General features: G+C 42.7%; 1 protein-coding gene across 1 annotated transcript in view; it reads left to right on the forward strand.

Moving 5' to 3' along the window:
• Window positions 1-13,035, forward strand: part of LOC308315029 (voltage-dependent L-type calcium channel subunit alpha-1D-like) — a gene marked incomplete at its 3' end in the record, with an annotated part of 94,894 nt that overhangs the window by 51,475 nt on the left and 30,384 nt on the right. The window contains exons 10-19 of the mRNA XM_080762853.1: window positions 3,956-4,116; window positions 5,836-6,061; window positions 7,237-7,444; window positions 7,631-7,751; window positions 8,317-8,431; window positions 8,596-8,659; window positions 9,397-9,451; window positions 10,464-10,605; window positions 10,928-11,057; window positions 12,541-12,600. Of these exons, the coding sequence (XP_080618979.1) occupies window positions 3,956-4,116; window positions 5,836-6,061; window positions 7,237-7,444; window positions 7,631-7,751; window positions 8,317-8,431; window positions 8,596-8,659; window positions 9,397-9,451; window positions 10,464-10,605; window positions 10,928-11,057; window positions 12,541-12,600 (1,282 nt within the window). The remainder of the gene's footprint in view (window positions 1-3,955; window positions 4,117-5,835; window positions 6,062-7,236; window positions 7,445-7,630; window positions 7,752-8,316; window positions 8,432-8,595; window positions 8,660-9,396; window positions 9,452-10,463; window positions 10,606-10,927; window positions 11,058-12,540; window positions 12,601-13,035) is intronic.

Consider the following 13,035-nt stretch of genomic DNA (forward strand, 5'->3'; position numbering starts at 1 on the left):
CCATTTGACACGTGCATTTTAGACATTCAGCCTCAGCTACATCGAGAGCAGGGGTTGCCCAAAAGGTAGCTCACGATCTACCAGTATAGATCACAAAGTTGTGCAGGTAGACCACATGACATGCCATAAGAAATATGTTTGGTAATTTAAATGTCACTTGAATTAAGGTGACTTGATTAATTGACATTAAAAAGGGGCCTGTCAGCTCAAACTCAAAATGCAAAACATTGTTTTCAGTAAGAAAAATAAGAAAATCACCCTCAAAAGTTTCCCATTTCAAGTGGGTTTGTCTTGTGTAATGCCAGTGGTGGTATTCCAAAGCCCCCTCAGGTAGCCTATTTTCAGCAATGGGATAATTAAGCAATATTACACGAGAGGGTGTGGTTTAACGTGATTATTGCCACGACAGTGATGCGGTCAGGAACGAGACATAGTCGAGTTCCGCAAGCATCACTGAAGCATGATCACCTCCTCTCAGTACCATTTTAAAATGTCTCCTTCCCTTCTGCTCTCTCTCTCTCTCTCTCTCTCTCTCTCTCTCTCTCTCTCTCTCTCTCTCTCTCTCTCTCTCTCTCTCTCTCTCTCTCTCTCTCTCTCTCTGACTAATGCTTGGACCATAATGTAAAACCTGTGATAGAGTCTCTAAAAGGATTGACTTTAACATAATGACCCTCTTGTTCCCCCCAGTCAAAAAATTACTAAATCCAAGTACAGGTTAGTATGGTGGTGGATCAGATTCATTATGCACACTACTGCTGCATGGTGGACCAATTCCCTATCTGCCTTTAATTGACTGAAATCCATTATTCATATTGCATGGTTGATTTGTGACCTTGTATTTGCAGTGCCCTGTTTCTCCAACAGTGTGTTGACATTTTGAATCCCTTTTTAGCCCCCCCAAACGACCTTTTGCGTGTAATGTTATATTTATGCCTTAAATTAACATGTTTCATTTTCCTGGGCAGTTTGACTAGGACCTCAGAGAAAGACATGACGTAATTATGAAGCATCCTACAACCACTTTAAGTGAGGAATAGGAATTATCTGCTGTCTGTTGAGAATGAATGGCAACAACAACAAATTATAAACATTTCTTGTACACAATTTTGGATAGTTGCACTATACATCCAAGAGTAAAGGCCTATCTATGTAATTTAAATAATAAATAATTACATACAATTCATGCACTACTTACTTACCCTGCAGTATGTGAAACAAACTAAAAACATTATCACATGCTGATAAACTGATAAATGTCTCATACTGTAATGACGCTACAGTACCAGTTCCAGGGAAAACAGCGATTTGCATGCATACAGCCTGTTTTGCATTAGGTCACAGTTTTGGTGTTTTGGGCCCTGAACACACTCGCCCCCATTTATTCCGTGGACCACTCATCCCCAGCTGTGTCTTGTAAAACTTTTACTGAGGTTAAGGTTGGGAATAAGGTTAGGTTTAGGAATCGTTTTATTGAGGTTACTGAGCTTTAGGATTACTGCGCTCTCCTCGGTCAGCTGGATTTGACTCGGGCGAGCGTGTTTTGGGGCAGGCGTTCTTGCATCATGAAGTGTATGGGAGTCACGCCTTGGCTTTGTTCTGTTCAGAGTATTATTTATGAGTACTATTCCGTTGAAATAATGTATTGATCACGTGTGACAAGCGTGTAAGTGTGCATGTGTGTGTGTGATAGCATAGACTTAAAGGTCCCCACACACAAGCACGTTTTTCTGATTTTTAGCTGCGTTTCTGAAAAACTCGTCCAGTGTGCAACCACCTTAAGTCCTGTAAAACCAGCAGTGGGAAACAGATGCCACTGGTCTGCCACTTTTAATATTGCAGAGAGTTGTGACCCGTTTTGGCTTTGTGAGTTTATCCTGTTTTGTTCCAGCATTCCTCCAGTGTTGCTGTTTGATCTCCATTCTCACCCAAACTCACTCTGAGGTTCTGCTATTGTAATCCACTATGCCAGTGGTTCCTGCGGACCCCCATTAGAAAATAAAATCACACCTGTGTGAACCGAGTGGTGCAACTCCCCTCTCTCCCCCCTCCTCTCTCTCTCTCTCTCTCTGCTCCGTCAGATTAGCTTTATTATGGATATCAATCCACGTCGCTGAGAACTATTTTTTCATTATTATTTTGGCTCGGCCTTTCCTTCTTTAGCGAACCTAGACAGTCAGAAGTTGGATTTGCGTCCAGCAGGTGGCAGCCATGTCACATACTTCTCTCGTTCCAATTTCACGCATGCGCACACCACTCGTGCTCATGATGACTGATGATACATGATACACACGGACATTGCTGGTTGTAGGAGTGGTTGCACCACTCAAAAATATATGCCAAGGACCCCCATATGAGAAAGTTTGTATGGTTCTAGCAGAGATTCTCAAACTGTTTAACTTCAAGGACCCCCCATTTTGACATGCATTAGTCTATACGGACCCCCATTTAATGGCATTTCTATCTCTGGGACGCCCAATTTATATTGTAAAATCGGACAAATTGAACAAATGGAACCAAACGGACCCGTTTGGTTCAATTTCATTCAATTATCATTTAGCTGGGGACCCCCTGGAACTGCCTCAAGGACCCCTGGGGAACCACTTTGGGAACCACTGCACTATCCTATTGATCTGCATGCACAGTATGCTGTACTGCATCAAATACCTATACTTGTGCATGTACTGCAACATTTGTAACATCATTGTGCCTGTTATCGTAAGTCATGTATGTAATTATAAGTGTTCATTTAATACATCTAAAATCTACATCTAACAATATAAATACGTTATAGTATACCACCAGTATAGTTTAGTAGAATTAAAAAAGCAAGCCAAAAGATCAAATAAAATAAAACTCACAGCAAGTCAATATGGAAAGTTTGTGCTTTCCATATTTTCATTGCCATCTTGCCACTGGCATTATTTTGATGCTAATATTTGTACAGAAACCAAAATGTTGAAGCAAATATATTTTAATTAATTATGGATTATAGAGGGTATAGGCGCATGTATAAAGTAAGTAGCAAATTGAGTGTCAAAGTTAGTTTAATGTCGCTTAACATCGTTTAATACAATCACATAGGACTTTTTTGTTTGGATGTATGGGCTGTCAAGGCCAGAGAGTAGTGTTTTTGCCACTCAGTCAGTAGGCGTTCCCGCATAACTTGCGGGTATGATGATGTCAGGCTCATACTCTCTATAGACAGTTTCAACGTGTGGCTGTTTTTTGTTTTTTTTTAATAGCTAAAATATAGGCTAATAAGTAAGGCTGCATGATATATCGAACATGTACCTTCATCAGAGTGGAGAATATAAGTATAAATCAAGTTGAGCAAAGCCACTCTTCTCTGCCCCTCTCTCTAACAGACAAAGTTAACGATCACTTGTTAAGTGCCTGCCAGACAGACAATCAGATGAAATGAAGGCAGGTGTAGAGTAGAGTGTAGACTAGTGAACTGAACTTTATATCAAATACTTCATACCAGCCCCTTATGAAACGACTTCTCCCCAAATCCAAATGGATTTCATTTTCCATCCTGAATGGCAGTAACTAGCATACAATGAGAACTGAGAAGATCTCCACAAAGGTTTACTCATCAAAACTGACTATAAAACTGTAACCATCAAAGCATGCACTCAACATATAATGGTTATGTGACCATGGCATGTGCATAATATAAAATCTTCTAAGTTGTATCTGATATTGACACAGACAGACATGATCTGCTAGGTCTCATAGTAAGTGCTCACTGCGTTCGCAATTAATCGGCAGAGCTGTCGACTATTGTCAACATATTCCCCAATTTCCACTGAGATGTTCACAAAGGTTGGAATATTCAGGGCATACTGTATGTATTAGCATGATGTAATTGTAGTCCTGTACTCTGAGCTCACTTCCTCTTCCCCCTCTACCTCTGTCTGTCTGTCTGTCTGCCTTGTCTGTCTGTCACTGTCAGTCGCCATTGGCGAAGGTGGAACCGTTTCTGTCGCAGGAAGTGTCGGGCAGCGGTGAAGTCTGTGACATTCTATTGGCTGGTGATCATCCTTGTGTTCCTCAACACTCTGACCATCTCCTCTGAGCACTACAACCAGCCTGACTGGCTCACTCAAGTACAAGGTACGTGAACATAATGTGTACAAGTTAGGCATTTAGCAGACGCTCTCTCTCTCTCATCCAGAACCTTTCAGTAAGCAAGGAAAACACGAGGTAATACATCAAATCCATAGAAGTAGTCATCTAGGATCATAGGCAAACCATGAGCCTACCATCAGCCTAAACACTTTACAGTATAACCAGTAAGACGCGCAAATGGGAAGCGAACGCAGCTCGTACATATTTGGGGTTTTTTAAGATTTATTTTTAAGTTATTTTTTTAAGTTAAGTTATTTTTATGTTAAGTTTTTAACTTAGCCATAACCATATAAGGAGTCCCCAAAGCAGCTATACGTCCAAATATGGAGTGTGTTGCATCAATCACAAACAAATCACTCAGCTCCATATATGGGCACAAAGGTGGGACACACAGACACACACACAGACACACACACACACAGACAGACATGATCTGCTAGGTCTCATAGTAAGTGCTCATTGCGTTCGCAATTATCAAAAACATCAATCTGTACATTGAAACTATACACACTATAGGCTACCAGGGATGTCGAACTCATTTTGGGGTGGGGGCCACATTGGACGAAATGTGACTTCATGAGGGCCGGAGCGATGCAACCATGCAGTCGCGGACTGCAAGCATGCTCACACGTTTACGTACACAGCTGTCACTTGGCTTTGTTTTTCTTCCTGTTGTGCATGCTATAGCTACACTACATCACACAAATTATAATAAGAATAGCTACTTACATTATTGACTTTCATTATTGGTATCATACCTGTAGCCTAGAAGCCATTTGCTATGAGAGATGCTATTTTTATTTATGGAGCGCCAATAAACCATTTGAAAATAGAATATTTAAATTTCAAATACTGTCTCAGCAGAAATGTGTAAATGGCTACACAACCCTTGGTTTTATGCAGGCCTGCTTTTTTATTGAAGTGATCAATAACTAATACTTAAAAATCTTAATTGTTATTTTTCAAAAAAAGCCAAAGGGGAAAAAATAAATGAAAACCATGACATTTCATCTCTGCCTTGTTTTTACTTGCTGCTTCCTGAATATCAGGGACCAGTTTCTGAGAAGTTTTTTTCATAACATCATTAAATAATATGTATAATCTGCAGTGGTGGGATATATGATCATTTCTTTGTCAGCTCAGCTGTGAACTGAATGGTCCCTCGGTTATAGACCCTTGTACTGGAGAAGTATAGTACTCTTCGACACAGCAGAGAGGGGGGGGGACGGACGTCGAGTCCATTCATTGGAGCACAGCTGACAGCAATCAGACTAGTTAGGGAGGGCAGCTCAGAACTGGGATTGAGCATTTTAGTTTATATTTCTTATACAGGAATGTGCTAGAGACTTACTTATTTTTGACAGACTCATACATTTATGCTCTACAAGTGGCGGGCCAGATTAAATGGGCCTGCGGGCTGTATGTTTGACACTATACTATAGGACAGTGGTTCCCAAAGAACAGTGTGCTCGTTGGAGTGCAGAACCCCGCCGGGTTGCCTTCCCAGGACTGTGTAAATGGGGGGGGGGGGGGGTTTAGCATGCACGCACCCACTCATGGACGCATGCACGCACTCACGCACGCACGCACGCACACACTCACGGACGCATGCACGCACTTATGCACGCACGCACATAAATATGCTGTGTGTATATGCATATATACTCAGATGTGCACACACATGCTTGCTGTCTGTCTTTCCAGATGTCGCCAACAAGGTGCTTCTGGCAATGTTCACTATGGAAATGCTGGTGAAGATGTACAGTTTGGGGCTGCAGGCTTACTTCGTGTCACTGTTCAACCGCTTTGACTGCTTCGTGGTGTGTGGAGGCATCATAGAGACCATCCTGGTGGAGCTCGCCATCATGTCCCCACTGGGCATCTCCGTGTTCCGCTGTGTGCGACTACTCAGGATTTTCAAAGTCACTCGGTGAGTGGGGAAAGTGCATGTTGGGCCTTTAATCGAAGGCTCAACATATAGGGAAAGTGGTTCAAAGTATTGATGAAGTTTTGTTATAATAAATGCATTCATAATTCATTATAGTATAAAGTATACATAATGCAATCATTTTTAGTTTTTATTGCTTTTTCCAACACGTAGACACCACTGGACTACAAATGAACATATACAATACATTAAGAACACCTTGAATAAAGACTGTAATACATGAACAAAACAGACACATAAGGAAATAAAAAAAGTATAATGCAATAATGATGTGTGGCTAACTTGTAGTAACTTGTAGAACCACTGACGCAGTACTGTATGCGTGTGTGTATACTGTGTGTGTGCATGTGCAGGGTGCCTCATCATGGCTGCATTTTCCCGTGTTGATGTGTCTTCCTTCTCTCCAGTCACTGGGCGTCTCTCAGTAACCTGGTTGATCTGTCTTCCTTCTCTCCAGTCACTGGGCGTCTCTCAGTAACCTGGTTGATCTGTCTTCCTTCTCTCCAGTCACTGGGCCTCTCTTAGTAACCTGGTTGATCTGTCTTCCTTCTCTCCAGTCACTGGGCCTCTCTTAGTAACCTGGTTGATCTGTCTTCCTTCTCTCCAGTCACTGGGCCTCTCTTAGTAACCTGGTTGATGTGTCTTCCTTCTCTCCAGTCACTGGGCCTCTCTTAGTAACCTGGTTGATCTGTCTTCCTTCTCTCCAGTCACTGGGCGTCTCTCAGTAACCTGGTTGATGTGTCTTCCTTCTCTCCAGTCACTGGGCGTCTCTCAGTAACCTGGTTGATGTGTCTTCCTTCTCTCCAGTCACTGGGCGTCTCTCAGTAACCTGGTTGATGTGTCTTCCTTCTCTCCAGTCACTGGGCGTCTCTCAGTAACCTGGTTGATGTGTCTTCCTTCTCTCCAGTCACTGGGCGTCTCTCAGTAACCTGGTTGATGTGTCTTCCTTCTCTCCAGTCACTGGGCGTCTCTCAGTAACCTGGTTGATGTGTCTTCCTTCTCTCCAGTCACTGGGCGTCTCTCAGTAACCTGGTTGATGTGTCTTCCTTCTCTCCAGTCACTGGGCGTCTCTCAGTAACCTGGTTGATGTGTCTTCCTTCTCTCCAGTCACTGGGCGTCTCTCAGTAACCTGGTTGATGTGTCTTCCTTCTCTCCAGTCACTGGTCGTCTCTCAGTAACCTGGTTGCCTCTTTGCTGAATTCCATGAAGTCCATCGCCTCGCTGCTGCTGCTCCTCTTCCTCTTCATCATCATCTTCTCGCTGCTTGGCATGCAGCTCTTTGGGGGAAAGTTCAACTTCGACGAGACGGTCACCAAAAGGAGCACCTTCGACAACTTCCCGCAGGCCCTACTCACCGTGTTCCAGGTAACCAAAGAACTCTTCTCTTCTCTTCTCTTCTCTTCTCTTCTCTTCTCTTCTCTTCTCTTCTCTTCTCTTCTCTTCTCTTCTCTTCTCTTCTCTTCTCTTCTCTTCTCTTCTCTTCTCTTCTCTTCTCCTCCTCTATCATTTCCTCATGTTAGACTAATAATGTTTATAACTCTGTTCCGTCAGATCTTGACAGGTGAGGATTGGAACATGGTGATGTATGACGGTATCATGGCGTATGGTGGTCCAGCCTCCTCTGGAATGGTGGTCTGCATTTACTTTATCATCCTCTTTATCTGCGGAAACTGTATCCTCTTCATCGTGCGCACGCACGCACGCACCAACACAAACCAACCCACACCAAAACAGACGCACGCACACACACATACACACGGAACATGTGTGTGAACATTTTACAATGTGAACATTTTAATCATTTCTTTATGTCCACATAAGAGATACAATACAAGGACACAAATATTTACAAGGTGCTGTACAGAATGCAGTCAGCACATACCGCGTCTTCACCCCATTTGGAGGCTACCGATAGTAGAAGAGATTGCACTGAATTTTGCAAGCTGTTTAGCTCCTTTTTTTGGCATCCCAACTTGTTGGAAGCCACGCACACATGCACGCACGCACACACACACACACACACACACACACACACACACACACACACACACACACACACACACACACACACACACACACACACACAAACACACACACACACACACACACACACACACACACACACACACACACACACACACACACACACACACACACACACACACACACACACACACACACACACACACACAAAGGTTAAGGTTTGATGCTTCATTTTCCCTGAGTCACACGAGCAGACATCCTCCTGAACGTCTTCTTAGCCATTGCCGTTGACAACCTGGCAGACGCAGAGAGCCTCAACTCGGCACAGAAGGAGGAAGAGGAAGCCAAGAAGTGGAAGAACAGCACAAAGTACAATACTGTCCACTTCTGACACCTTGTCCTAAATGCATACATGTTGGTGTCGCAGCTTACCATAGCTCATATTTTCAACGTTCTGTCGTTGGGACGTTCCAAAGGACGGCATGATAAAATGTTTTTAATTTTAGTTTTCTTCTCTCATGATTACCCTGCAGTGTTGAGAGCACAGATATGAAAAAAGAAGATGGAAAAACTGAGGACAAAGGTGGAGAGACCAAGGTGAGAGAGAGAGAGAGAGAGAGAGAGGGGATGGATTTGCAATGCACAGACATTTAGAGGGGCAGGTGCTCAAGTGAAAAGGGCACCTTGTGCAGCGTGTGGAACTGGCTGGTTGCCTTAATAGTGTGAGATTTATAGATTTTGGGGCCTAAATAATATATTAGAAGCTTTTTATCAAGATGTCACCATGGACCACATACTGTTTTCTTTTCCAAAAGGGCTACAACCATTCCATATAAAACAGTTGTGTGGTGGTGTGATTTTCACAGCAGTGATACAATTCCAAATCAACCCTTAGTGTGGAGTTTGCATGTTCTCCCCGTGTCCCCTAGGGTAGATAGATACCCTCACAAAAAACATGCAGTAATCCTGGTCACTAAACTGCCTCCCCCTGGCCAGCCGGGGCGCCTGATGGAGGGGAAAGGAACTGTTTGGAATAACATGTTCCTTCCACGCGCTACGTCCAACCAGGGAAACTCCCCGCTGTCAGGTGTAAAGGAGCAACTTGGACACTCAGGCATGAAGGAAGCATGAGTTCAAGTCCGTTGCTCTCCTCATGTCCCCCATATATGGGGACTAGGTTGGTGGAGGGTGTGTAGAGCCCAGAATCACATTAGATGATTGACACAGGGGTGAAAAATGGGTTACAAAATCGTGGGATAAAAAAAAAATATAAAAAGAAAAAAAATTCAATGTATACTTAACGTAATTTCCTTTAAACTCCTGTTGGTATGTAGGTTCCTCCGGAGGATCTGGAAGACAAAGAGCCGTATCCTACAATGGACAACCCAGGTATTATATTATATCAAGGAATCGACAATATTTAGTGATTTCGTTTAAACGTTGACCGAATTGATTAGTCTGATTAACCACTTAAAAGTCATCATGTGTATAACATTAATCTTTGTAGTCCTTTAACTCTATCTCTACCGCTAGCTGTTAGCATAAACCCCCAGCTCCAGCATACACTCTTGTTAAACACACCACCGCAGCATTGGAACAAGCACACACTCCTTACCTCTCGTCAGAAGCGTTTACATGGCGCCAGCGTCGCAGTACAAAGGCACAAATTAAATCCAAAATGTGGATGGCAGAAAATCCTCCCTTCCACTGCTTTGCACTGTGAATATATTTCCAATCCCATAGTTGGAACGGTGGGGCGTCACTATGGGAACAACCATTAGACAGAGTCTACGTTGGGGTACGTATATATACAGACTTGGGATATGACGCCACCTAGCGTCGACGTACGTATATATACAGAACAAATTAGTTAAGTCTCTGGTAGCTCGGTAGCGTTACAGATCCAAAAGGAATGCTGCAGGGTCCTAATGTTTGAGGACACGTAGTCGGAAACTATTTAAGTAAATACATTTCAGGTACATTTACGTTGCATGTGTCATTTCTCATTATTGGCAAGACACCGTGGCAGAGAAGTTGTCAAAAACACATTCATGTGGAATGGATATTGTCAAAACTATACCAGTGAAAGATGATAACAGAAGTATACAGTGAGACTTTAAGCCCTATTTTATAATGTATTGTAGGCCCATTTGATGAGTTTTAGCCTCTCAGACCCAATCCGAATATTTTCTTTATCGTCGGAATAACATTTGTTTCCATGCTGTATTGATGTGGTACCATTATAGAGAACAGGCAAATGTTGATCAAAATAGCAATGTGTAGACTTCTTGTAAATTAAGTAATGCAGATGTTTAACGATAATTTAACTCTTGAGAGCGTGAAATGATGATGGCTCTTGTGTTGACTCTGGACGGACTGTTTTTCCTGTCCTCGCCACCAGGGTCTGCTGCGGACGACGAGGAAGACCTGCCAGAGGTACCTTCTGTGCCCCGCCCCCAGAGGCTGGTTGACCTCAGCATCAAGGAGAAGACTCCGCCCATTCCCAAGGGCAGCGCCTTCTTCATCTTTAGCCACACCAACCCGTGAGACACACACACACATGCACAGTCACAGACACGCTCAGATGATACACACAAAAATGTAAAAAACTGGTGCATTTGGTTCAATTTTTACACTCTCAGAGTTACATACCCATAAGGGTCCATTTGGTACCTCATTATCATTTAGCAGGAGACCCCCTGGAACTCTCTTAAAGACCCCTAGGGGGTCCTTGAGGTTCCCCACTGTGGGAACCACTGCACTAGGCTATTGTGTACTCTATCATCTCTCTTACCTTTGTCTCATTCGTTTTCCTCTCTCTCTCTCTCTCTCTCTCTCTCTCTCTCTCTCTCTCTCTCTCTCTAGGTTCCGTGTGTTCTGTCATAAGCTAATTAACCACCAGATCTTCACCAACCTCATCCTCGTCTTCATCATGCTCAGCTCTGTCTCTCTGGCCGCTGAGGACCCCATACGCAACTTCTCTGCTCGCAACATTGTACGTATACCTTGTCCTTTGCACAGGCGGTATGGGGGATATTGGATTTTAGAGAACAATTCCTGTTTTTATGTGAAATTCCTGTGGTTCTTGTGATCTGAGAGAAGCCTTTAGAAAGCTTAAAGGGCCACTTCACCCCTTTCGCAAACAAATCTTATTTTAATGACTTTCCTGGGGTTTTTATGTGGGTAATATGTGTTTTTAGATATTTCAGTATCAGTATTTCCAAGTGTCCATGGGCTACATGATGCCATGGACACTGGGCTCATTTAAGACAGCCCTCCCCCTATCCACAAGGAGGATCAGTGGAACAAAGCCTTATGGGAATTGTATAGTCCAGGAAGGAAGTGAGCCCAGTATCTGTGGCATCATGGAGTCCATGGACACTATGAAATACTAAAATATAAAAAAACACATATTACCCATGTAAAATCCCCAGGAAAGTGTTTCTTGTCTCCCAAACATCATTAACTACTTTAGTGCACGCTAATTGTAGCACAGCTTCGGGTGCCAGCACTTCACTCCTCACTCTAACTACACTATGTTTGCCCGCCCCAGCCCCCCATACAAATGCACAGGGGAAAAAACACACCTCTCGTCAGAAGCTTTAACATGGCGCATTGGCGCCGCATCGCGGGAAAAAGGCACAAATTAAATCCAAAATGTGGATGGCAGAAAATTATGAGTGTTTGAAAATCCACCTCTCCACTTCCCATAGTTGGAACGATGGGACGTTGCTATGGGAACCAGACCAATGTTAAAGGCTTCCGTAGGCATCAACCATTATATAGACGAGTCCACGTTGGGGTACATATATATACGGACTTGGGATATGACGCCACCTAGCGTCGACGTATGTATATATATGGACATGGGAGAATTAAAATAAGATCTGGTTGCAAAAGGGGTGAAGTGTCCCTTTAGGTGTTTGGCATATTAATGGACACATGGAAGCATAGTGACCTATTTTCTTTTCATAATACAAATTGTTTTTTATTTATTTTTTATTTTTTTATTTATTTTTAAGCTTTTAGACGGTTTTGTGCATACTGAAGCTGTTTTTTTCATATTTAAATTTCAGTTCAAATTCTAAATCTGTAGTCTTACTCTCGGGTCACAGAACTGTATACACAATTAATACAATGAAATAGTACAATTACATTTTCTTATACAGTTCTGTAAGTGGGATGTTGTTAGTTATGGTCGTGGGTCCATGAATTGAATTGAATTGAATTGAATGTTTGTCAAAAGAAAAACAAATTGATATAGACAAACTACATTTTATTGTGATTGCATGATTGATGACTTGGAACTTGTGCATTGCCTCTTGCAGATTCTTGGTTATTTTGACTATGCATTCACCGCAATCTTTACTGTTGAGATCCTGTTGAAGGTAAATGACCACTGTGTGCTCTGTCGTGCTACGTACTTAGTTCCCTAGTAACCCTTTGTACCACTTGTTTCATTCTGATTACCTCCCCAGATCCTAGGCTATGCAGACTATGTCTTCACTAGTATGTTTACATTTGAGATCCTCGTTAAGGTAAAGAAATAAGTGAACCTGTCACGTTTTTGCTACAGCAACGACGCAACCACTTCCAAGCTTGCTGCACTCGGCCTCCCTCCCATCACTGTGGCTGTTTTTTGGCTGTTTTTTTTGTCTTTATTGTTTTTTTAGTCGAAATAGCCGCCTGTCTGTCTTTTTTTATCGCGATGTCTATTCACCAACTTGGGGACGTACATTGTTTGTTTTCTTTGTCTGTCTCCTTCATCCTATCTTTAACCCACTTTGACCTGAGGCCCATTCTACATAATGTCTTCTAAATCCTGAGAGTTTTCTTGAAAAACCCCATGTTTCTATGTCAGTGGTGCTCAAACTATTTCATGTCAAGGACCCCAGAAATTATATGAAATTGGCCGCCGACCCCCATCTGAAAATATGTTGTTCCAGGGACCCCCCAGAAGCAAAGATTTGAGT

Source organism: Protomyctophum bolini (genome assembly GCF_963924005.1).
Source record: "Protomyctophum bolini genome assembly, chromosome: 5".
Classification (NCBI taxonomy): Eukaryota; Metazoa; Chordata; class Actinopteri; order Myctophiformes; family Myctophidae; genus Protomyctophum; species Protomyctophum bolini.